General features: G+C 40.6%; 1 protein-coding gene across 4 annotated transcripts in view; it reads right to left on the bottom strand.

Annotated features, from left to right (window-relative positions):
• NT5DC3 (5'-nucleotidase domain containing 3) overlaps nt 1-12,804 on the bottom strand; it is a 36,609-nt gene extending 23,805 nt beyond the window's left edge. For 2 of the 4 annotated variants that reach the window (XM_060776892.2, XM_060776893.2), the window contains exon 1: nt 12,457-12,804. In XM_060776892.2, coding sequence (XP_060632875.2) covers nt 12,457-12,667 — 211 coding nt within the window. In that variant the 5' untranslated portion in view covers nt 12,668-12,804. Of the gene's footprint in view, nt 1-4,946; nt 5,065-5,750; nt 5,772-12,456 lie in introns of those variants that run through there. The other 2 variants (XM_067469230.1, XM_067469229.1) reach the window with 2 other exon arrangements.
• Between the last annotated feature and the right edge of the window lie 14,708 nt (nt 12,805-27,512).

Here is a 27,512-nt window from a genome sequence, read left to right as displayed (position 1 = left end):
TTATCTGCTTTGAACTGGAATATATAGCAGTGTGGACTCAGATAACCGAGTGTTGACCCAGTTCAAAGCAGATATTGTGGGATTTTCTGCCTTAATATTCTGGGATACAGGGCTGTGTGGAAGAGCCCTAAGTCTCTTTTGATCAGTGATTCTCTTAGTCCAGCCTTTGCTCTGAAGTTAAAATGAGAAGTCTCATATAGCATGATCTGATATTACAAAAGACAGACAAGAGTAGAAATGACTTGATTTACTATATCACCCTTCACTAGCAATGCACTCTGCATGATAATGGTGCAGGTTTCCAGAGACAATTCATAAGTGCATTATCACTATTTGTCGAAGGCACCTTCTAGGAGCCCTTCCACGTATAACCCAGAATATCAAGGCAAAAAATCACACTATCTGCTTTGAACTGGGTTATCTGAGTCCACACCACCATATATTCCAGTTCAAAGCAGAAAATGTGGGGTTTTATTCAGCTGTGTGGAAGGGGCCTACATTGCCCTATATCTCTGGATCCGATCCCAGATTATTTGATTTAAACTGTATTATAGGGGTCTCCACTGTCAGATAATCTGGGATAAAATGATAATCTGGGATCAGATCCTGGGATATAGGGGCGGTATGGAAGGGGCCTAGAGCAGAACAGGCTGTTGCATAGGAAAGGCTCATTATGCCTCAAGTCAGTTAGAGAAGAGAAGAAACAAGATTGTGTGAAATTAACTTGGCTGCCAGTATAACATCTTGTCATGTCGTTATTTTGCTGAGCAATCATGATAATGAGATTCCTAATTTCATTCCATCCAAGAAAGACTTCCGAACCATAAAAACATTTTAACTGTGATATCACAAGTGATGCATAAATGTGAAAAATTAAATACTTGCTGGCAGGAGCCAAAAATTGCCTGTATTGTTTTAATACCAGAAACATAAACTTTTTCTTACCAGTTATGTGTTTCATGCCCTTTTTGAAATATTTCCTCGATTCTATATTTATCAGTTTCCAGTTCCTTTTAATTTAAGAAATTCTAAATATATTTTTTCACAGTGCATTCCTGTACCTGGCCTTTAATTGTTTTCTAAACAGCAGAAATAATGTACAAACATAATTTACTCTGCTTAGAGCAGTGGTTCTCAACCTGTGGCTCCCAGATGTTTTGACCTTCAACTCCCAGAAATCCTAACAGCTGGTGAACTGGCTGGGATTTCTGGAAATCATTGGACAAAACATCGGGAGACCCACAGGCTGAGAACCACTGCCTTAGAGCCTACAACAAGGAAAATGTACAGTGAGATTTAAAATAAACCACAAGGCTAGTACATAGGCATATAAGAGTTTGTTACATAAATACATAAAACTGTTTGGATCTCACGTTTTTCCCTGCCTTTTAAAAGTCATGTAGTTCAAGATGCCGAATTTTAACCATCTGTTCAAATTCTGACGTGGCTTGTCTTTTTGTCACAGTTACATTTATAATTTCATAAAGTCATTTCTGTTTAAGTTGTTTAAATAATACTGTGTGTCTTCGGAGGAAAGGGAAAATATGTTTTGGCACAGCAATAAAATGGTATGAAAACAAACATAGTTTGTGTCTTCGTGACAATGTACAAAATTAAATCCTCTCTTCCAAATTGTTTGAGAAACTTGCAGCCAACCATCTGGGTCAAACAAAATCACTGCTCAGAAATCCTTGCTCAGTTAAGTAGATGGAAGGATATAAAGAGCCTAAGGATATCAGAACCTAAAGCTGCATACTAGTAATTTTATTTTAAAAATGCATACCAGGAAGGCAGTGTTTCAAAACGTCTATGAATTAATCCAAGAACAATCTGTGTCTACACCAATTAGACAAAGTGAGAACAAAATGTATGCTTTTAACTGCAAGTGGAATACAGACAGAAGGCTTAAAATATTTTACTAATCTTAAATCTGCAACCACTGGAACACTGCTAAATTAAATGGTGTATAAAATCCTACTTCAATCATTTGTGCAATCTACTTTCCAAACATCCTCACTAACTTACAAAAGTGTATTAAATTGCATAAAAGCGGTTATCTCCCATCTCCTGATAGTAGTTGACAACTGGAAACTTTGTCATAGAGTACCATCTATTTTTCCCTTTTTTCTCCCAAGTTAATGTGTTGTTGTTGTTCATTCGTTCAGTCGTTTCTGACTCTTCGTGACCTCATGGACCAGTCCATGAGGTAAAGGTAAAGGTTTCCCCTAACATTAAGTCTAGTCGTGTCCGACTCTGGGGTGTGGTGCTCATTTCCATTTCTAAGCCAAAGAGCCAGCGTTGTCCGTAGACACCTAAAAGGTCATGTGGCCAGCATGACTTCATGGTGCATTGTTACCTTCCCGCAGAAGCGGTACCTATGAACCTACTCATATTTGCATCTTCTCGAACTGTTAGGTTGGCAGAAGCTGGGGCTAACAGCAGGAGCTCACTCTGCTCCCTGGATTTGATCCGCTGACCTTTTGGTCAGCAAGTTCAGCAGCTCAGCGGAACTTGTGCCACCGGTGACTCCTTAACCTGGCATTAAGTCACAGAAAATATAGAGGTAAGCAACACGACAGTAGCAAATAGTTCACTTTAGGGAAGAACTCCATCCCCATCTACAAAAAGCCTTCTAATATGACTAATTATAGAATTGGACTTTTTGAAAGAATGCAACACTTGCTTACAGATGTTTTCATGTATGACCAAGTTGGAGTCATAGATCTCTGGTCAATGTTCCACATAGTCACACATACACATCTCCCCCACTTCCTTTACCCAATTCTGTCCTACTTCAACATGTTCTGTATTCCATTTTCACAAATATATGTACTGAGACAGAAAGAAAACACATTTTTCTGGTTCCTTGTTGCGACTGAAATACTAGAGTTTGAGTAGAAGAACATTCTTAAAGCCCAGCACATAACTTTCCTTTAAACCCTCAAGTGGAACTGATTTTAAACATAGAGTAGTCATAAGGTACTTGGCATGCTCTATCCCCTAGATTAAATCCCAACCTGTCCTATTTGTATGACAAAAATAGGGGTGGTGTAGTGGTCTGAGCATTGGGTGACTCTGGAGTTCAGTGTAGATGCCGCCCATGATTCTGGAAACCAGGGTTCAAATCCCCACTCAGCCATGGAAGCCCACTGAGTGACCTTGGGCAAGTCACACCTTCTCAGCCTCCCATGAATAAACCTTGTCAAGAAAACAGTGTGAGAGAATCATATTAGGGTCTTCATAAGTCAGAAACTACTTGAAGGCACATAACAACAACAAAATATCACAACTTTCAGGGCCATCAGATCAGTGTTGCATGAATTTTTCCTATGACTGCAGAACACCTTAGTACAGAGATCATGAAGCTGAAAAAATTAAATTACTGTCACCTTTTGTTGTATAGAGTTTACTATTTTTAAATCATACAAAACTGCAGCAGTCATAAAACACTGACCTTCAGAGTCACTACTGCTTTTATTTTTCAATTCTTATGCAATGATGATTAAGTTACTTAACAAGCTTTAGTTCTCTTTTTCTAAAATCCCCAAGGCTATTTTACCAATAAGGAAGAAACTCCAATAGAATATTGTCAAGGTTAGCAAAGAAATTAGTTTGACTCGGAAAAAAAACCTATCTGAATAGCACACACCAGCAAGCAAAAGAAGTTATCAAGAAAATTGGGGATCTATTTTAGTTAAGCCTTGGAGGGTTATATCCACACATTGTTGTTGTTCATTCGTTCAGTCGTTTCCGACTCTTCGTGACCTCATGGACCAGCCCACGCCTGAACTCCCTGTCGGCCGTCACCACCCCCAGCTCCTTCAAGGTCAAGCCAGTCACTTCAAGGATGCCATCCATCCATCTTACCCTTGGTCGGCCCCTCTTCCTTTTTCCTTCCATTTTCCCCAGCATCACTGCCTTCTCCAAACTTTCCTTTCTTCTCAAAAGTCCAAAATATCTTTTGGATTCATTAAATATCTTTCGGGGGGGGGGGGGGGCATTAAAGGCAATTAACCTAGAATTAGATACTGAGGGATATTTGGGAGAATATTGTTCAGGAAAATAAATCATAGTATGTTCTTCACGAGAATCATGTGTGAACAATCTCTTGACATTTTATATTACGTGTGGTGTGTCCCTTCATTCAATCTGGTTTTGTTGTTTTACTAAGTCCATCCAAAGCTAGCCACATGTCTTCAGAAGCAAGGGTTTTCACCCTACTCTTATAAAAGCTTGGAGAAGACAATGATGCTGGGGAAAATGGAAGGGAAAGGGAAGAGGGGCCGATCAAGGGCAGGATGGATGGATGGTATTCTTGAAGTGACTGGCTTGACTTTGAAGGAGCTGGGGGTGGCCACGACCAACAGGGAGCTCAGACGTGGGCTGGATCATGAGGTCACGAAGAGTCAGAAGCGACTGAACGAATAAACAACTTATAACTTTTTAAAAAAGTAATTAATTGTTTTATTATTGTACTCTCTCCTAGAATACCAGTGGAGCAGTGAAATAGATAAAAGTCAATTTATTTGCTTAGATCTTCCAAACTCAGAGCCATGGGTTCTTTTATTGAGTCAATGCATATGTAATGCAGTCCCCCCTTTTTTCTTGTGGCTTTTTCTAGCATTGTCACTTTTCCAGTGAGTCATGTTGCCTCACAATGGACCCAAAGTACTGTATAATATTCCACAGGTTAGTCATTTTGGCTTCTATAGAGAGTTCAGATATAATTTGCTCTTGGGACCCATTTGTTTGTCTTTTTAGTAGTACATGGTATTTATAGAACAGTGCCACACTTGAAATTAGCAGATGTTCTTCCTACCAGCTTTTTTCACCTTCCAGATTTCACAACCGCACAGAGGAATCGGAAATACTATGGCTCAGATGATAAAAATTTGCATCTCACTTAATGGAAACAATTATGGTCCATAGGTTTCTCCGTTACTTACCACTGAGGATCTGGTGTTCATAAGTGAACTGAGAGCAGGAGGCAAACCAGCTGCTCATGAGAAGTATGAACGGAAAATCTATCAAAGGCCCAACACTTTCCATTTCCTAGTAAGGGATAAGCTCAGAAATATTGGACAGCCAAGATTGCTAGAAATACTACCTTTGTTCTAACCATCTTAGGGTGTGTCTACATTGCAGAATTAATGCAGTTTGACACCACTTTATTTTATTTATTTATTTGCAGCATTTTTACCCCACCCTTCTCAACCCCCGGGGAAGGGGGGGCTCAGAGCGGCTAACAAAGGCAGCAATTCGATGCCACAATCAATAACACAGTATAAAACCATAAATGGCCATGGCTCATCACTATGAAGACATATGAGTTGAAGTTTGGTGAGGCACATTCTTTGGCACGAAACGCTAAAGAGCTTGTAAAACTACAACGCCTATGATTCTTTTTATAATGTTGATCAATAGAAGTTAAAGTGTGATCAAACTGCATTCATTCCACAGCGTAGATGCATCCTTGGCCTCCCTAAACCAAGCTTCCAAGCTGGCCACATACATATGACTATTCCTTCAGTGATAATGAGAACTAACCTGAACAGTCCAATGTCAATAACCTTCTGCCAATTTCAGAATCAGAAGAATATTCACTATAACAGTGCTCCATGCAGTCATGTCAGCTAACTGACCTTGGAGGCGTCTATGGATAACACCAGCTCTTTGGCTTAGAAATGGAGATAAACACCATCCCCCAGAGTCAGACACGACAAGATTTAATGTCAAGGGGAGACCTTTACCTTTCACTCACTGTAAGTTCTTTTCTGAAACTTTTCTTCAGGAGCTAATTGTCAGTAACCTAGGAAAACATATTTCTATTATTATATATAAACCTACATATATCATCTTACCAGACTAGAACTGGGAGGGGGGGGGATGTTTGGAATCATATATGACATATATCCCAATCTACCCACGGAGATCTCAAAGGTGGGGATCAACAACTGAAAACAATGAAAGCAATATAAATACTTAAATAAAAAGAATGATCAAATGAACCAAAAATCCAGCCAAAATTGCTAAACTTTACATGCATGGGTAAATAACAAGGGTTTAACATGGTGCCAAAGGAGACCAATTTTTTTAGTCACTGGGTCTCTCTTGTTAATTTAATTTCCAGACCAGCAAAGCATAAGAGTCTCTGAATGAGCAAAACTCAATGTCAGTTTATGGGATATTACCCAGTTGTTTCCAGCATCTACACACGTGTGGCACTTGAAATGCCTTACTTGAATAGAACTGGGTGTTATCAGAATTCTGACTGTGCCCAATTCCAAAGCTTTTGAGGACTTTTGAGAGCAAGGGATCATAACAAAAGCCTGTACACAACTTAACCATGAGTCTTAAAATGAATCTGTTAATACCATTTTCTTTAACCAGACCTGCAGGAATGAACAAAATCATCTCAATACATGCCTCCTACTTTCACCTCAGATTGCCCATCCAATGATCAATGATATCAAAAGCAGCTAAGTATCCAAGAGGATCAACAGGGTAGCACTTTCTCTGGTTTCTCTGTGGATAAAGTTATCGCCTGAATGATCAATGTTTCAGTCCCCAAATGCACCCTGAAATGGATCTTGGGTACAAGTTGCCTCCAAGAATTTGTGAAGATGCCTTGCCATCTTTCAAGCAAACTCCACCCCCACCCCCGCCGCCACCAAAAAAAAGGGATGTTGTGCAGTACAGGTTGAGCATCTCTTACCCAGAACTGCAGAATTCGAAATACTCCAAAATCCAAACTAATTGTTTTCTAATGGTTCAAAGTACACAGACTTTGTTTCATGCACAAAAAATATGTTAAACATTGTATAAAATGACCTTCCAGATATGTACATAAATGGGTATACGAAACATCAATTAATGTTGTGATTACACTTTCTCTAGCAAGTCTATCACAGCAGATGACCAAGGCTTTTACTCCGAACACTCAGAACTAACACATTTGTAACCAGACAGAAGAACTATGCTGGACAAGAGCTCAAAAATGCAAATGAGAAAGCAAAATAGCACTTCTTGTTCTGTATATGTTAGGAGATGCATATTAGCAAACAGCAAGAAGGGCCTGCAATCTATGCTCCTGCTGTGTTCTCTTCAACTAGCTCCGAACGTCTACATTATTGATGAACTGTTGGTTTTATGTTTAACTTTCATAGAAGGAAATGGAATCCAAGGTTTATATCTTTTCCCAGCTTGGTGCCCACTAAATGAACTGCATTGCAATGCTCAAAATACCCAACTGGAACAATGAGAGGTGTAAGGTACACTCATCTCAAGGACACCAGATTCAGGAATGCCAGCCCATAAATTACAATACCTCGGAAGACCGTGGTTTAGAAAGCTACTGATACTAAGGTGAGTAAATTCTAATTTTTAAATAACAAGTTCAAACATATTTTAACCTAAACATATCTCGATTTGCGGAAAGCCAATGTAGAGTTCATGGGTGGTACAGCAGGTTAAACTGCTGAACTGTTGAACTTGCTGACCGAAAGGTTGGTGGTTCGAATCCAGGGAGAGGGGTGAGCTCCCGCTGTTAGGCCCAGCTCCTGCCAACTTAGCATTTCAAAAACAAATGTGAATCCGGGGAGCGAGGTGAGCTCCCACTGTTAGTCCCAGCTTCTGCCAACCTAGCAGTTTGGAAACATGCAAATGTGAGTAGATCAGTAGGTACCACTTCTGCAAGAAGGGAATGGCACTCCATGCAGTGATGCGGGCAACATGACTTAGGAGGTGTATATGGACAGCACCGGCTCTTTGCTTTAGAAATGGAGATGAGCACCACCCCCCAGAGTCAAACGTAACTAGACTTAATGTCAGGTGAAACTTTTACCTTTACTTTTTTAAATTGTTTTAAATTGCTTTTAAAATTTGTTAGATTTTAGCCATTCTTGTAAGCCGCTCCGAGCCCCAGGGGAGTGGCGGCATATAAGTCCAAATAATAAATAAATAAATAAATAATAAAATAAATAAAGTTTAATGTAAATTCTGTAGTGCCTTTTATAAGCCTTCAATGTATTTGTTTTGTACTGATCGTCCCCTTGAAGAGTTCTGCAAGCAGAAGGGTACCACTTTATCTAGCAGAGCCTACAAAGACCATGCATCAATATAAGACCTCATAACTCAGTCACCTTGGTCAACTTCACTGTACCTTAAAAGGCCTCAAGCAAAATCATCCACACTGAATATTCCTTCCCTTGGGATTTCCAGATTCAGAAAATTGACCCCCGAACTGAACAGTATTCATCTATTTTATGCAACAGCTAACAATTTCACCCAAGACACACAAATCTTCAAAAATCAAATACTATGTAATGTTCCTGAGGGCGCACCGGGTTAAATCACTGAGGTGCTAAACTTGCTGACCAAAAGGTCACCGGTTCGAATCCAGTAAGCGGGATGAGCCCCCACTGTTAGCCCCAGCTTCTGCCAACCTAGCAATTCGAAAACATGCAAATGTGAGTAGATCAAAAGGTACTGCTTCTATGGGAAGGTAACGGTGCTCCATGCAGTCATGCCAACTACATGACCTAGAAGGTGTCTATGGACAACGCCGGCTCTTCGGCTTAGAAATGGAGATGAGCACCACCCTCTGAGTCGGACACAACTAGATTTCATGTCAAGGGGCACCTTTACCTTTAATGTCCCTGTGATAGGTTCTCTTTATGGTTGTCATAAGTCAGAAATGACTTGAGGACACACAATAAAATATTACTGCTTATGAATGTCCTGTTTTACTTTTTAACTCTCTGGATTTTGTCCAAATCAACAGAGATCCAGACAGGTATCATCTATAATTGGCATGACTCCTTTATTTATCCACTTCCTTCTTGTTCCTTGTTAGGGGGGAAAAACAGATTCAGGAGAAGGACAGCGATGACTTCTGAATGCCAATGCTAGATGCTGTCTGTCTGGGAGAAAAAGATGACCCAGACAAACTCACTATTCCACCAAGCAGCCGACTACTGCGTGTCACAGACATTCTGTTCCTGTGTTAACGCTAAACAGCATGCTGTTTATCCTATTCAGCTCCCATAGCAGCCCCAGATAGATGAAGAAATAGTATTTTGTAGCCAAGGTCACCAATGGGGAATTCACAGCCAGGCAAGACCCTGCCAGCCTCCCAGTCCCATATACCCTTTCATTGAATCCTCCATAGCACAGGAAGTCTGGGTCAACTTGGGCGTGCAGTGATGCATCTACTCCTGCAGTGACCTTGGCTGAAGAGGACTCCTGCCACACATTCACAAACAGGGAGCACATACAAGCACAATCTACTTAGAATGTGCTTTATCATTTATAAAACTCTGTCTAGATATGTGTATGAGCCTTCGGGTCGCCTGTCACCTTATTGTGATCCCAGGAATTTCACAGGGTTTTCTTTGGCAAGGAACATGAGTGGTTTTGCCAGGTCCTTCCTTTGAATTATAGCCTACAGCATCTGGTTTTTCATTGGCATCTGGTTTTTCCCATCCAAGAACTAACCAGTACTTAACATGGTTGTCTATCAAAATCAGACAGGATATGGTGATTTTAGGGTATAAAGTAAGGTAAGGGTTTTCTCCTGACATTAAGTCTAGTCGTGTCTGACTCTGGGGGTTGGTGCTCATCTCCATTTCTAAGCCAAAGAGTCAGCATTGTCCATAGACACCTCCAAGTTCATGTGGCCAGCATGACTGCATGGAACACCATTACCTTCTCAGTGGAGCAGTACCTACTGATCTACTCTCATTTGTCTGTTTTTGAACTGCTAGATTGACAGAAGCTGGGGAAGCTTATCCCGCAACAGTGGATTCAAGCCACCAACCTTTCTTTCGGCCAGCAAGTTCAACAACTCAGTGGTTTAACCCGCTTCACCACCGGAGGCTCCATTGCCTATTACTAGCTGCCACCTCATTTTATAACATAAACATATAAACACCTATAACTCATTTTTCATGGGGTTTTTTGGAAACAAATTGCCTTTTGAAAACAAACCCCACACATATAGATGGCGCCCTCTGGGTATGCATGTATATGTATGCAAACTTTGACCCTCCAGATGTTTTGGACTCCAACTCCCACAATTCCTAAGAGCCTAGCAGCTATTAGGAATTGTGAGAGTTGGGAATCCAAAACACCTGGAGGGCTGAAATCTGCCCATGCCTGCTTTAGGGAGTATAGACTTGCTGCCTTTGAGATGGATGTATGTCTGTGTGTGTGTGTGTGCGCGCGTGTGTGTGTGTGTGTGGAGAGAGAGAGAGAGAGAGCCTTTAGGAAAAAGATCAGGTGCCTGTAAGGCAATATTTCTCAACCTTCCTAATGCCATGACCCCTTAATACATTTCCTAATGTTGTGGTGACCGCCAAACATAACATTATTTTTGTTGCTACTTCATAACTGTAATTTTGCTAGTGTTATGAATCATAATATAAATATCTGATATGCTGGATGTATTTTCGTTCACTCGACCAAATTTGGCACAAATGCCCAATGTACCCAAATTTGAATATTGGTGAAGTGTGGGGGAATTTGTCATTTGTGAGTTGTAGTTGCTGCAATTTATAGTTCACTTACATTCAAAAAGCATTCTGAACTCCACCAATGATGGAATTGAACCAAATTTGGCACACAGAACTCCCATGATGAACTCTTCATACTGGAAGGGTTTGATGGGCATTGACCTTGAGTTTTGGAGTTGTAGTTATAATTATATCGATATTACAATTATATATTTTATATTACATGTAATATTACTAATAATATTACAGTATAATGGTATAGTACAATATAGTAATATATAATATTAATATTGTGCTACGGTAATAATATAATATATTGTATCTACATATTACTAGTAAGTCGCTCTGAATCCCCTTCGGGGTGAGAAGGGTGGCATATAAATGTCATAAATCTATATAAATAAAAATGTAATATTCATTTGTGGGGTTAACATAATTCAGAAACCACTGGACGAATTGACACCAAATTTGGACACTATACCCCTAACAGACCAATGAGTGAACATCGCTCATAAATCTCCCCCCTTCCCCCCCCCCCCCCAAAAGCAGAAAGGCCTTAAAAACCCAAAAAGTTAAATGATATAGAAAAAAGGGAAGAGGGAGGGAAGGGGGAAAAAAAGAGAGAAAGAGGGAGATAAAGAAGGAAAGAGAGAAGGAAGCACGGAAGCAAAGAGCGAAGGAAGGAAAGAGGAAGAGAAGGAAGAAAGGAGAGAAAAAGGAAGGAGAAGAAAAAGGGGGGGGAAGGAAAGAGATAGAGAAGGAAGGAAGGAGAGAAGGAAATAAAAAAAGGAAAGAAATGAGGGAACGAGAGAAGGAGGAAAAGGAGAGAAAAAGGGAGGGAAGCAGAGAGGGAAGGAAAGAAGGAAAGAGAGAAGGAAGGATGGAAGCAAAAAGGAAGGAAGGAGAGAAAGGGAGGGAAGGAAAGAAGGAAAGAGAGCAGGAAGCATGGAAGCAAAGAGTGAAGGAAGGAAAGAGGTAGAGAAGGAAGAATGGAGAGAAAGGGGAAGGAAAAGAAAAAGGGAGGAGGAAGGAAAGAGGTAGAGAAGGACGGAAAGAAAAAAGAGAAAGAAGGAAAGAGGGAGCAAAGGAAGGAGGGAAAAAAGAGGAAAAGGAAGGGAAGCAGGGAGGGAAGGAAAGAGAGAAGGAAGGATGGAAGCAAAAAGCAAAGGAAGGAAGGAGAGAAAGAGGGAGGGAAGGAAAGAAGGATAGAGAGAAGGAAGGATGGAAGCAAAAAACGAAGGAAAGGAGGAAAGAGGTAGAGATGGAAGGAGAGCATGAAAGAAGAAAAGGGAAGGAAGGAAAGAAAGAGGGAGTGAAGGAAGGAGGGAAAGAAGGAGAGAAAGAGGGAGGGAAAGTTGGCCACAGCAACGCGTGGCGGGTACAGCTAGTAAATAAATAAATAAAGCCTTCGACAATACAATAAATAAATAGTTCACCTACATCCAGAGAGCACTGTGGACTTAAAACAATGATGGGTCTGGACTAAACTTGGCACAAATACTCAATATGCCCAAATGTGAACACTGGTGGAATTTGGGGAAAATACACATTGACATTTAGGAGTTGTAGTTGCTGGGATTTATAGTTCACCTACAATCAAAGAGCATTCTGAACCCCACCACCAATGATAGAATGGGGGCAAACCTCCCACACAGAATCCCCATGATGACCAACAGAAAATACTGCCTTTTCTGGTGGTATTTTGAAGACCCCTCTGACATCCCCTCGCGACCCCCAAAGCCAGGGGTCCCGACCCCCAGGTTGAGAAACGCGGCTGTAAGGTAACAAGCTGCCTGTGCCTTTAAGGAATAGATATCCACCAAGCAGATGAAGTCTAAATAGGAGGAGGAGGTGAAAGCAAGAGAAAGGCAAGCTGAAGGACGGAAAGCAGGTGGGGACAAAAATCCTTCGGTTTTGGATTGCTGCCCTCTCGCTTTCCTCTCACCTTTGGTCACCTTCTTGGCCTCGTTGTAGCGCTTCCACAGGTAGTTCTTCATATCCAACGGGGCGGAGGGCTGCTGCGGAGCCAGCGTGCAGAAGGGATTTGCCTTTAAGCTGCAAGGCGAAGAGGGGGAGGAGGAGGCGCAAGAAGCAGCAGCAGCAGCGGCTCGACCCATGGCTGCCCGCAGCGAGAAGACCCTGGCGGTGGAAGCCATGGCGCCAAGAAGGTCCTCAAGGAGGGAAACTCCGCGCCTGCTCCGCTCCGCTCCCGCGTCTCCTCGGCTGCAGCCGGCGTTGGCTGAAGTCACTTCCTCAAGCCACGCCCCCTCCTCGAGAGGATCCAAGGGGCAAGAGAGGGGGCGTGGCCACACTTAAACCCCGCCCCCTGGTGGGTGGGGCTACTTCGAGACATCCTGACGTCGCTCTTCTCGCTGTTCATTCTTCCTCCTCCTCCTCCTCTCTGAAAGGGGCACGAGGAAGGGCGGGGCCAAGCGGAAGCCCCTCCCCTAAGTAGGCGGGGTCCCCCTTAAGACATCCTGAGGTAACTTAAGGAGACGTTTCAGAAGGGGGCGTGGCCACGTGGAAGCCCCTCCCCTTAGTGGGCGGGGTCTCCCTTAAGGAGACATCCAGCGGTAGCTCAAGACGTCAGAAGTGGATCAGAGGGGCAGAAGGGGCTTGGCCACTTAGAAGCCCCTCCCCTTAGTGGGCGGGGTCACCCTTAAGGAGACATCCTGAGGTAGCTCAAGACGTCAGAAGTGAATCAGAGGGGCAGAAGGGGCGTGGCCAGTTGGAAGCCCCTCCCCTTAGTGGGCGGGGACACCCTTAAGGAGACATCGTGAGGTAGCTGGAGACGTCAGAGGTGGATGAGAAAAAATGGGGCGTGGTCACGTGGAAGCCCCTCCCCTTAGTGGGCGGAGTCACCTTTAAGGAGACATCCTGAGGTAGCTAAAGGAGACGTCAGAAGTGGATCAGAGATGCAGAAGGGGCGTGGCCACTTGGAAGCCCCTCCCCTTAGTAGGCGGGGTCACCCTTAAGGAGACATCCTGAGGTAGCTCAAGACGTCAGAGGTGGATCAGAGGCGCAGAAGGGGCGCGGCTAGTTGGAAGCCCCTCCCCTTAGAGGGCGGGGCCACCCTTAAGGAGACATCCTGAGGTAGCTCAAGGAGAGGTCAGAAGTCGATCAGAGGCAGAAGGGGCGTGGCCACTTGGAAGCCCCTCCCTTTAGTGGGCAGAGTCACCCTTAAGGAGACATCCTAAGGTAGCTCGAGGAAGCGTCAGAGGTGGATCAGAGGGGCAGCAGGGGGCGTGGTCACTCTGAAACCCCTCCCCTCAGTGGGCGGGGTCACTCTTAAAGTGACATCCTAACGTAACACGAAGAGACGTCAGAAGTGGCATCTTTCCCTATTCTTATCTCTGCTTCTGCTTCCTCTGCGTAGTGTCTAAAATACACACACCTACAAACACGCACACATGCACTTTTAAATAGCTAATTTATTTATTTACTGTACTTGTATACCGCTGTTTCTCAGCCTAACTGGCGACTCAACGCGGTTTACAACAAAATACAACAGTCACAGTATACAATTTAAAACCATAAAAACATAATACACGATATTGGCACATCAATAACAATCCAATGCATCTCCTGACTAAAATCGTGATCCAGTTTCGTCGTCCATATTACCAATCCTTTAATCATCACATTCATTGCATCGAATTAATCAAATGCCTGTTCGAACATCCAGGGTTTTAATCTTCTTCGGAACACCATCAGCGAGGGGGCTGATCTTACCTCCATGGGAAGGGCGTTCCATAGCCGAGGGGCCACCACAGAAAAGGCCCTGTCTCTCGTCCCCGCCAGCCGCACCTGTGAAGCAGGCGGGATAGAGAGCAGGGCCTCCCCAGAAGATCTTAGGGTCCTGGTGGGCTGATAGGCCGAGATACGTTCGGATAGGTAACTTGGGCCAGAACCGTTTAGGGCTTTAAAGGCCAACGCCAGCACTTTGAATTGAGCCCGGTAGCAAATCCGCAGCCAGTGGAGCTGGTGCAGCAGAGGAGTTGTATGCTCCCTGCGCTCCGCTCCTGTTAGTATCATGGCTGCCGACCGTTGGACTAATTGGAGCTTCCGAGCCGTCTTCAAGGGCAACCCCACGTAGAGAGCGTTGCAGTAGTCTAGACGGGATGTAACCAGAGCGTGGACTACCGTGGCCAAGTCAGACTTCCCAAGGTACGGGCGCAGTTGGCGCACGAGTTTTAACTAATACTAGCTGTAATTATATGAAAGCTAAGTAAATGCATTTATTTTGAAGAATACTTGTTATGTTTATAATCTATCTATATAAATAAAAATGTAATGTTCGTTTGTGGGATTAACATAACACAAAAACCACTGGATGAGTTGGCACCAAATTTGGACACAGTACATTTATCAGGCCAACGAGTGACCATCACTCATAAAAACACTGAAAAAACAGCAGAGGAGATTTTAAAAGCCAAAAAACAAAAAAAAATACATTACAACCCATCACAAAACCACACATATACACAAACACACATATATACACATATACACAAAAATACACACACACATATACACATATATACACACACAAAACACATAAACACTGACTGGGCCACAGCAACACGTGATAGGGGACGGCTAGTTATATATAAAAACTGTAATGTTTGTTTGTGGGATTAACAACTCAAAAACCACTGGACGAATTGACACCAAATTTGCACACAATACACTTATCAGGCCAATGAGTGACCACTCATAAAACTCTGAAAAACACAGCAGAAGAGACTTAAAAAGTCAAAAAATAAAAATACATTACAACATATGCACAAAAACACACACACACACACACATATATATGCAAATACACATATATACACATATACACAAATATATACACACACATATACACATATATATACACATAAAGTACATATACAAAGACGGCCACAGCAACGTGTGGCAGGTGACGGCTAGTATGTCATAAACATATTGTAAGTATTATAAAGTATAATATGTTATAATATGCTTATAAATGTTATAACCAACCTGAACACAGCATATTATTTGAGAACACAGAAATGCTGGACTACTCCAACAACCACCATGTCAGACTACACAGAGAAGCCATTGAAATACACAAGCAGGTGGACAATTTCAAAAGAAAGGAGGGAACCATGAGAATGAACAAAATCTGGCTACCAGTATTAAAAAACTCTGTAATCAGGCTCGGAGCGGCTTACAAGAACAGGCTAAAATCTAACACAATTTAAAAACAATTTAAAACAATTTAAAAACAGCAATATTAAAAGTCAAACGCCTGTCGAAACAGATACGTCTTACATGCCCTGCGGAAAGCTGATAAGTCCCGCAAGGCACGGACTTCAGGTGACAGAGTATTCTGGAGTGATGGTGCCACTCCTGTAAAGGCTCTGCGTCTGGTTGCTGTTAGACGCAAGGTCTTGACATTGGGAATTTCCAACAAATCTTGGTCCTCAGAACGGAGGGATCTCTGGAGTTGGTAGGGGGTGAGGCGGTCCCTGCAGATTGCTGAGCTGCTGAATTTGCTGATTGAAAGGTCACAAGTTTGAATCCAGAGAGCAGCGTGAGCTCCTGCTGTTAGCCCTATCTTCTGCCAGCCTAGCAGTTTGAAAACATGCAAATGTGAGTAGATCAATAGGTCCCACTCTGGCGGGACAGTAACAGCACTCCATGCAGTCATGCCAGTCACATGACCTTGGAGGTGTCTATGGACAACACCGGCTCTTCGACTTAGAAGTGGAAATGAGCACCAACCCCCAGTCGTACACGACTGGACTTAATATCAGGGAAAAACAAAATATAACTCCCAGGATTTCAAGCAATAAGCCAGGGCAGTTATAATGACTTCAAACTGCATTAATTCCATCGTGGAACTCACTTAAGAGCAGGCACAGACATTTGTCAACCAATATGTGTCGGAACCCAGACGCCTTAAAGAGCCAGACTCAGGAGTATGTGCAAAAGAATAGTTTATTAGTACAAAGCAAAAGAGACTCAGAGACACTTGCTTCAGTGTCTCTGGTCAAAACTCAAAAGTAGCAGCAGTTTATAGCTTGAAAAACAAACTAAAGCAATAATCTGGATTATCCAGGAAAAAAATCCGGATTAATCCGCAGTACTTCCAAAGTTCCACAAAATCACACAGCAAATGAAGGACGATCAAACATAGAGCTGTGAAGAAAGAACCGTGGTCAAATGAAGTCCAAAGTCAAAGAAGGCCAAGTCCAAAGTTGCGAGGTTCCAAAATCCAGGAGGCAGCGTCGTCGTCAAAAGCAGTCCGAAGTCAAGGAAAGGAGAAATCCGCACTTACGAGAATCCAAGCTGCGTTGTAACACAAAGGTAACAGCAACCTGCAGATCCAGGACCCAAGCCCAATACGAAAGCGGCAGCGTCAAGACCAAAGGCACGAAACCAACCCTTTGCCTATTGCAAAGTTCTTCCATTTCAGTGCCTACTTTTATCTTACAACTCATGTCCTGATGATGAGCTGCCCTCCACCCCATCGTCATCACTTACAGCTGGCTTAGCTTCTTCACCTGAACACCGATGCCCATCTCTCCAACTCTTCCATCTCTTGTCAAGACTTAGTTCTCTCCAAGAATCCCCAGTATCTCCCAATTGCCAATCCCCACCACCAGAAAACCCCGCAAACATGTCACTAGATGTTGGTTGAGTACACACATCCCGAACCTCTTGCACTTTAGTTCAATCCAGTGATTCATCCTCCTCCTCCCCATCACTCCCAGACCCATCATTCCCAGAGAAACCCATGAAATCCTCCTCTTCTGTGGGAACAGTAAGTATATCCTGAATATTCTTTCTCTGTCGCTCCTCATCTGATTCCTGCTCCTGAGTAACCCTCTTAGTTCCCCTATTCCCATTCACTGTATCTCTTTCCTCCTCCTCACTCATTTCACTCTCAGAAAACCCCTCGAAGGAATCTTCATCCATGGGTGACATAAGTATATCCCAGATCCCATTCCTCTGTTGCTCATCTAACTCCTGAGCACTTCTCTTCCCTCTTCCAGCACCTTTACTACCAGTTGCAGTGTTGCCAACAGACTCTACTACAACAATATGAGATTTGCTACCAGCAAGGAAAGCAAAAACAAAAACTAGAAGCATTTGTGGGATTGAAATGCCACCCTATACATTATTTTACCTTTGTAAGTCCTCCCCCATGACTATAATTTCCCCTCTTACCAAGAAACAGATGCAGAAGAAATTATACCAAACATATTTTAATTATTTAAATAATAATATGCAGCATTGCTAAAAGCAAGATACCCAATCTGGAATTCTTGAGTTGTAGACCTTCACAACTGTGGTAGGAAATGTCTTCCTTGCTCGAAGAAAAGCTGGTCTGAGTGTTGTTTTATATTCATTGGCAACCAGTAAATATAAGTTCGATTGTCCATTGTTCTTCTGTTGCACAAAATGAATGGTTCAGGAACACTGTGCAGATATAAAGATACAGATATTCAGAACTGCCTGTTCACAGACAGCTAAAAAAATAACAGAGTGAAAGATACACAAACATCTATACATAACAAACCGTTCCACATCCAAAAGGAAGAACACATGCCAAGTAAGACTGCACATAAGGATAACTACATCAGCACAGTACCATCCTGTACTAGACAATCAGGAAATGCTTGAGGTATATTCCCAGTTAAGGGCCAGAAACAGCTTAGTTGAGACATGTGAGGCCTTGGGGGCATCTACACTGTCACTTCACTTCACTTCGACGATCTGTTTCTCAGCCTTCGCACAGATCACATCTTCTCTAATCGCTTCCATTCGTATCTATTTTGAACACAAGTTGACCAGTGTACCATTGTACAACCATGTTCATCTCTGCATTATACCCCATACAGAATGAATTATACCATTGGGTGGGAGGACAACCAAGAGATTAAGTTTGGCACCACTCACACTGCTATGGCTGAATGCTACAGGAGTTGTAGTTTGGTAGGGCACCAGCACTCTTTGTGAACAAGGCTAAAGACCTTGTAAAACCACAACACTCACTGAGCCATTAGTTAATGTGATGTCAAGCTGCAATTGATTCTATAGTGTAGACTCAAAGCTCCAGAATCTTATGGGTCTGGGGATGTCTAGTCCTGCTGACTTTGTGATACTGTAACTCCCAGTATCCCCAACCAATATTAACAATAGTTACAATCCAACAAGATCTGCACCTTTTTTCCATATCCTTGATCTCATGCAAGACCCACTGGCCCCATTCCTTTCTAACAGTTTTTTTTAGGGGGAAAAGTTAGTAATCCCAAATAAATGAAATGTCATAACAGAATCAAGTCTCCCTCTTCAGTTCGTACTTCTGTACATGATTGACAGCACTCATGCTATCCCATATAGTAAAAATTACAGAATCGTAGCATACTACCCTGAACGAAGTCCTAATTCTTATGTTACTGAAGGCACTGCCTGCTTCACCTCCCTAGTCTGCTCGTATTTTCTCTCTCTCCGCAGTGAATGGTTATAAATATCATACTGCACATGCTGTTCTCAATGCTGTGGCTGGATATTCTCTGAGGACCCCCTCCCCCATGGCAACACACACAAAAATGTACCTACACTTCATATTATAGCTATTTGATTCCACTTTAACTACCATGGTTGCACCCTATGGAATTGTAGGTTTGCATTTTTCAGACACTTTGGGTCTCAGTCAAAAGAGAAAAGCAAGGTATAAATAATAATACACTATTGCATTTTGGTAGACCATAGAGAAATCTCTGCTGAGCAGCACTAACCCAGTCCCCTGAACTATACTTCTAAAGCCTCCCCAGCCTTGCTGCAATACTATACCATGATGTCAAATGGTCCTGATTTGGCAGGAAGTTCTAATTAATCCCCTGCCATCCCACATTTTGGCTGCTTTTAAAATGTCCCATTTTCTATTCCTATTACTTTTTTTCATTTGTGCACAAGTGCCTGCCTTCAAGTCATCTGTGGCAATCCAGTTATATTAATACGGTTCTCCTTGGAAGTGATTACTCAGGTTGAATCTACACTGCCATATAAAATCCAGATTGTCTGATTTGAACTGGATTATATGGCAGTGTAGACTCATATTATCCAGTTCAAAGATAATAATGTGGATTATCTGTTTTGACAATCTGGGATATATTGCAGTGTAGATCCAATCCCAGAGCAGGTTTATTCTGATATATAGCCTACAGCAGGTTGTATTGGCTGGCAGTCTCCTGTCCAAGTTCTAACCAGGGCTAACCCTGTTTGCTTCTAAGGCCCCTTCTACACTGCCATGTAAACTCCAATTATTCCCTCCTGGGCACACAGAAGACTGGGCGACTTGGAAGGCACTGAACAGACTGCGCTCCGGCACCACGAGATGCAGAGCCAACCTTCAGAAATGGGGCTACAAAGTGGAATCCTTGACATGCGAGTGTGGAGAAGAGCAAACCACTGACCAACTGCTGCAATGCAACCTGAGCCCTGCTACATGCACAATGGAGGACCTTCTTGCAGCAACACCGGAAGCACTCCAAATGGCCAGATACTGGTCAAAGGACATTTAACCAACTACCAAACTCACAAGTTTTGTATTTGTCTGTTTGTTTGCTTTGTTCTTTTAGAAATGTAATATAATGGACTGGTTGCTCTGACACGACAAATAAATAAATAAATAAAATTCACTTTGAACTCAATTGTATGGCAGTGTAGACATATAATTCAATTTAAAGCAGATAATGTGGATTATCTGGTTTGATAATCTGGATTATATGGCAGTGTAGAAGGGACCTTACTTGTACACATTCTTCTCCATTAAGTTTTTGCCATCTCGACCACACTCGAACACTGCTTAGCCACATGCATGGGAGAGTATGTGTTTGACATTTGAAGTACATATCAGTGAGGGCTCCACCTGTGATTTGTGGTCCAAGTGTGGTAAAAGAGCCATTACAGATTGCCACTGCAACATTAGGCTTTAGCCACAATGGTCACATCTGGTTTCTTACATCCATTACAACACAGTTGAAGAACACTGTTGAAATATTCCCTTTTGTGACAAAAATAACTATTGCCAACCAGTAGTGGCACAATCCTATAAATATCTATTCAGAAGTAAGCCACATTGTGCTACCTCTAATAACTATGTTTGTACTGCAACTGGTATTGTGGCTTTTTTTCCCTGGGTATTGTGGCTACTTTCTGGTGTCTGCTTTCTTATTCACTTGAGGAATATATATAATTTCTATGGCTATTTTTGTAAGAAAATGCAGTAAAAAACTGAAATAACAGTATGTTAATATTTTTGTCCAAAACTTTGAGAATGTTAAATGTACTTAAAAAAACAAAGTATATTCAATATTAAGAATTCTTTATAAGACTTTAGCAAATATTCCTGATATTTTTATTGAAGTATTTGGAAAGATGCACACAATATTTTTCTACAAGAAATAAAACATGTCTTCCACTAGAGTGCGCTACAATCCAATTTATGCTTCAGAAGTCATAAAGCAAGTAGACAAAAAGTAAAATTCTGTACTCCCACTATAAACTCCACGCAGTCATGCTGGCCACATGACCTTGGAGGTGTCTACGGACAACGCTGGCTCTTCGGCCTAGGAATGGAGATGAGCACCACACCCCAGAGTCAGACATGACTGGACTTAATGTCAGGGGACTACCTTTACTTTTTACTATAAACTCAAATAGTCACCATATATGTATATTAACTACAAGTCTATTTTCCAAGTTTTCTGTATACAAAAGGTTTTAAGGTTTAATTGCTGGATATTGAAGGGGTTTATAAGGGGGAGGTGTAATGGGTTATGAAGATTTGATTTTAACCATGTTTTAACTTTGTACTGTATGTTTGATTTTGTTGTAAGCTGCTTTGGGTCTGCTTGCAGAGAAACGAGGAGTAAAAATATCTTAAATAAATAAAAATGAATTCCAAATAAACAAGATATATACAAGGGAACTTTTTTGGAAAATCCTGACTACCTAATGAAAAGTCCAACGTATTTGAATGAAAGATACTCCTAGGTTAGTGTGCTATGGTTGAAAACATCATCTCACAATCTGAGACTCTCATATTTAAGCTTCTGTTGAAATTCAAATAGTGAATTACATTGAGGGTGCTATATAGGTGATAGTGGTAGTATTTGCATAACTACTTTATATACTACTTTATATATAAGGTTGCATCTGCATTACACTTCAACAGCCAGGGCTCAATGCTATGGAATAATTATTTATTTATTTATTTATTTGCTATATTTCTATCCTGCCTTTCTTGAACCTGAAGGTGACTTAAGGCGGCTTACAACCAGGCAGCAATTTGATAATGGGAATTATAATTTTCAAAAATCTTTAGTCTTCTCTGCCTCACCAAACTAGAATTCCCATGATTCCATAGCAATAAACTATGGAAGTTAAACTGGTAACAAGCTACATTAATTATACAGTGTAAATGACAGTTCCCGCAATTGCATAGCTTTGAACCATGGCAGTTAGACTGGCGTCAAACTCCATTAATTCTATGGTGTTGACGCACCCCAAAAGAATTCTGTAGACTGTGTACTCTCAGTGTACAAAGATGAAATGTAGAAATATAATCAGAAAGGATATACACATTTTATATATAAATAAGAGGTTAACAATGCACATTCATGAGATATAAAGATACTTAAACGCTCTGAATTTTACCAAATTCTCCATGCTTCTTGGCAGGGGGTTGGACTGGATGGCCCATGAGGTCTCTTCCAACTCTATGATTCTATGTTCAGGAAATTACAAAATGAATGCAAGAATGGTCAGATGGAGCATGCAATTTTAAAAAAACCAAAATATATATTTCCATTATGAAGTGGCTCAAAAGGCACAGAATAGGTAAAGGTAAAGGTAGTCCCCTGACATTAAGTCCAGTCATGTCTGACTCTGGGGTGTGGTGCTCATCTCCATTTCTAAGCCGAAGAGCCAGCGTTGTCCGTAGACACCTCCAAGGTCATGTGGCCGGCATGACTGCATGGAGCGCAGTTACCTTCCCGCCGGAGCGGTACCTATTGATCTACTCATATTTGCATGTTCTCGAACTGCTAGGTTGGCAGAAGCTAGGGCTGACAGTGGAAGCTCACGCCGCTCCCCGGAATCGAACCTGCGACCTTTCAATCAACAAGCTCAGCAGCTCAGTGCTTTAAACCACTGCGCCACCGGGGGCTCCAGGCACAGAATACACTGTGCTAATTTTAAAAGCCCTAACACTTTTAAATCAGGAAATGATGTGTGTGTTTTTTAATCACAGAGGGAAGAAAAGCAGCAATGATACTGTCACAGGACTGCATTTTGCTTACGATGCTTACTCTTGAGAGGGAATCAAAGCATATATAGGTCATATCCCATCATGGTTACAAGAGGATAGGAAACAAAGGCAGAAAAATGCATTTCAACTCTTCATGGGGAACAACATAATGTATCTCTTTATGAGGATTGCGCTTTTCTGTATCCAATTCAAGGCTACAAACCAATTCACTGGCAGAGTACAGTGAGAAAACTGAAATACCAGAGAATACTGATGCTCTTTTTATCAGGCGTGTTGTTTACCCTGCGAAAAATATATAATTGTATAATTGTAAATTTGCAGCTTGGTGGATGACAGAGAAAACTATTTCCAAGTTTTGTTGAGTTTTTTTTTAAGATATCAAATACTAATTAGTAGCCACATCAGTACTTAGTACACATGGTTGAACAAAGCTGAAATGGAACATCAAAGGAAATAATCTAATCATCTTAAAATAGCACTGACTAAACAGTATGCCAGCATATCAAATGTTAACTAAGGACTAGTGCATATGTTTTGCAGTTCAGCATTGTTACTTATATTTTCCACTTCACTCCCTTATCAGATCTCCTCACTCTAAAACTTTGAATGAAAGGAGAAACATTTCCTACCTTATAAAGACATTGAAAGAGGTTAAATCTTGGGGGAAAGGCTTGTATTTGGACATCACTTAAAATCTCATTTCATACATACGCTAGTGAGAATGGTCACTGCAATTGGTTGCTATTTTAAAATGATAATCTGCAGAATGGACATTTTATGTCCTGTTGCAACAGCTGATGCAAAAGTCTTGCTTTTATATCTCAAAGGACAGGCAGTGCACTGTCTGTTAGGTATTCAGCTGACACTATGGTTCACCACCTGTGTTTGAAAGCAAGTGGATTCCGTTATAAGTCCATGGATAAGTGTTAATAGTGTAATATAACTCATTTAAAAAGAGCACAACAGTCTCTTAAACAATATCATACACTTAATAGCAGAGCCTCAATTTGGCACATCCACGATTTCAGCAACTATATGATGTAACTAGTAGCAATGTTCAAAATTAATGACTTGCAAAACCTAATGACTTGAGATAATGAGCTGCTTCCAATTAAGGCAGTCGATATAGTCCTAAATGGATTCAGCCTGAAGTACAAGGCAGCATATCACAGGAATTAAGACTGTTGTGTGTTATAAAGTTATGCAATGTAGGCTAGATATATACTGCCATATAATGCACTGTGGACTTCACTATATAATTGGTGTACTATAGACCAGATAGTGCAGTTTGAACTGCATTGAATGGCGTTATATGGGTCTACACTTACGATAGAATGCAGTTTCAACTGGATTATATGGTAATATGACATCCCTATTCTTTGTGTTGGAGCCCCGGAGGCGCAATGGGTTAAACCCTTACACTGGCAGTACTGCTGACCAAAAGGTCTGCAGTTCAAATCCAGGGAGTGGGATGAGACATGAGAGAAGCCTCCCACAGGATGGTAAAACATCTTGGTGTTCCCTGGGCAACATCCTTGCAGACGGCCAATTCTCTCACACCAGAAGCGACTTGCAGTTTCTCAACTCGCTCCTGACACCAAAACAAAAAACAAAACAAAACAAACCTCTTTGCGCTCAATGGGACTTCGGAGGTATGTTTCTCATTCAGCTAGTTTACTATCTGGGTGTCTACCAAACCATCTGAAATACTGATGCCTCTTCCTTCCAAAGACTACAGTACCCATCATGCAATATTAGAAGGCGGCTTGCATGTAAAGCAACACTGACATCATGTGTGGCAACACCAACACATGTAGTGCAGACTCTAAGCAGCCATTCTATGGGGTTTTACATGCTGGAATTTTGTTATTCCCCACTGTATTTTAACATAAATCTTAAATGGATTTAGTCCCCTGCCACTCTGCCTGACCCCTTTTTCTTTTCGCCACATCTTAATTAAATCATAAGTCTGAGGTTAGGGAGCTGTATTTAAAATAATTCTTAAGTGAAAGCATGCAGATGTTTCTGTTGCAATTATACTGAAAGGCCATCCTGCTGATTTTCCTCTGATTTACTTCATGTCTATTCTCAATAGACACATAATCTGGCATGTGTTAGGTTGCTAAAATGAAAGTAAAAATGTGAGTGAGTTATCATACACACACACACATCACATAAATTATCATTATAGAAGGCACACACACACAACTTGGGATGCCAGGTGTTAAAAGTAAAATTAAATTAAATTTGAAGAATGTGATATACTATATATACATATACACAAACACATATCACAAAACACACATGCACATACATAACATACATTATATAAAGTATATATTAATCATACATTATATATTATATAAATATAAAATGTATAAAAACATAAATCGTATAAAATACACACACTATATATATATATATATATTCTAAAGTATACACATATCTATTTATATATTTATTTCTATTCCACTTTATTCCTTCATACGGAGACTCAAAGCAGCTCACAATCAAAAACATAACTTAAATATATAAATATACAATAATAAAACATTATATCATTTTATATAATTTATTTATTGATTTGTGGTAATTGTATACTGCCCTTGTCAAACCCAAAGGGGACTCAGGGCAGTTCCCAGTGTTGGCAACAATTCAATACCATCGATAAGTAACACCATAAAATATCAAAACTGACTCTCCCTTGGTAAAACACTGAACATTACTAAACACACCATATAAAATAACAACACATATCACACAAAGATATAGCCGTTGTCAGCCCGTAGGCGACTCAAGGCAGTTAACAGGGCAAAATTCAATGCTTACAATATCATAAATACAATTAAAAACATAACATATAATAAAAATTAAACATATCAATAAAATATAAATTCATAGTGTCACCTTGTTAAAAACTTTGCCTGGTCTCATTGTATTATTATTAGTATTGTATTATTATTAGTAGTATATTGTATATTATAAAAGTATATGTATATGCAATATATTAGCATAGCACAATATTAGTACTATATTGTACTATACAACTATACTGCATTATTAGTAATATCACACGTAATATAAATTATAACTATTATGTTTTATTATATACAATATATATACTACACTACCAGTATAGTATTTTATTAGTATTATATAATATATTGTATTATAAGTTGTAGTATATATTATACTATACTATAAGTATTATATAACATACTAGCCGTACCCTGCGACACGTTGCTGTGGCCCAGTCTGTGTATGTGTTTTGTGTGTATATATGTGTGTTTGCATATATATGTGTGGTTTTGCGCATGCGTTGTAATGTATTTTTGTTGTTTTTTTTTTGTTTTGGTTTTTTAAGTCTCTCCTGCTGTGTTTTTCAGTGTTTTTATGAGTGATAGTCACTCGTTGGCCTGATATATGTATTGTGTCCAAATTTGGTGTCATTTTGTCCAGTGGTTTTTGAGTTATGTTAATCCAACAAACAAACATTACATTTTTATTTATATAGATGTATTATTAGCATAACACAATATTAGTACTAAATTGCACTATACCATGATACTGTAATATTATTAGTAATATCACATATACTATAATTATATATTATGTTGTACTATGCCACAGTATATATACACTAGCAGTATACTATTAATATTATATATTTTATCATACTTTAAGTTGTAGTATATATATTACATTATTATTATAAACATAAACACATAAATATTACAAACATAAACATGTAACAGAAATCACATATATATTTTATATAGTATTTTTTGCTTGCAGGTTTTGAATTTGTAAAAACAAAGACATTACATTTTTATTTATATAGATGTATTACTAGCATAGCACAATATTAGTACTAAATTGCACTATATCACTATACTGCAATATTATTAGTAATATCACATATACTATAATTATGCCTTATGTTGTACTATGCCACAGTATATATACACTAGCAGTATACCATTAGTATTATATATATCATACTTTAAATTATAGTATATATATTTCATTATTAATATTATAAACATAAACACATAAATATTACAAACATAAACATGTAACAGAATTCACATCTATATTTTATATAGTATTTTTTGCTTGCAGGTTTTGAATTATTTTGTAAAAACAAAGACAACTTCAATCTCAATCTCAAATCAAATGACTAAATACTAAAATACAACCAATAAAATAACTCCTAGCTTTCTCCCACCCCTAAATCCCCTTCCTTTAAAAAAATCTTCTATTTTTAAACAGAAGCTAGATGGCCATCTGCCAGGGTTGCTTTGAATGCAATATTCCTGCTTCTTGGCAGGGGGTTGGACTGGATGGCCCATGAGGTCTTTTCCAACTCTGTGATTCTATGATTCTATTTGGTTCTGAAGCTCTTCCCTGGAACACATTCTGGAGAATTTGATTCAACCTCTTTAAATGGGGAGGGGAAAAGGAAACCAAACCAAGGCCTATTACTCCCGCCCTTGCTCCCGATTGGTTGCTTCCCTTGGTAACAACCAATCGGGCCCGGCCACGCTCTGGCGCTGGACTCCCTCACCTGGAAACCGCCGATTGGCGGAGAGAGAGCTCCGCCCCTCCCCTTCGGGCTTCCTATTGGCTCCGCGTTTGGCGTGGTGAGCCGCGATTGGTGGCGATGCCTCCGCCTCGCGGCGTGCGCG

The sequence above is a fragment of the Anolis sagrei genome, chromosome 5 (assembly GCF_037176765.1).
Source record: "Anolis sagrei isolate rAnoSag1 chromosome 5, rAnoSag1.mat, whole genome shotgun sequence".
NCBI lineage: Eukaryota > Metazoa > Chordata > Lepidosauria > Squamata > Dactyloidae > Anolis > Anolis sagrei.
Note: the sequence above shows the minus strand (reverse complement) of the source record. Positions and strands in the feature narration are given on the sequence as shown.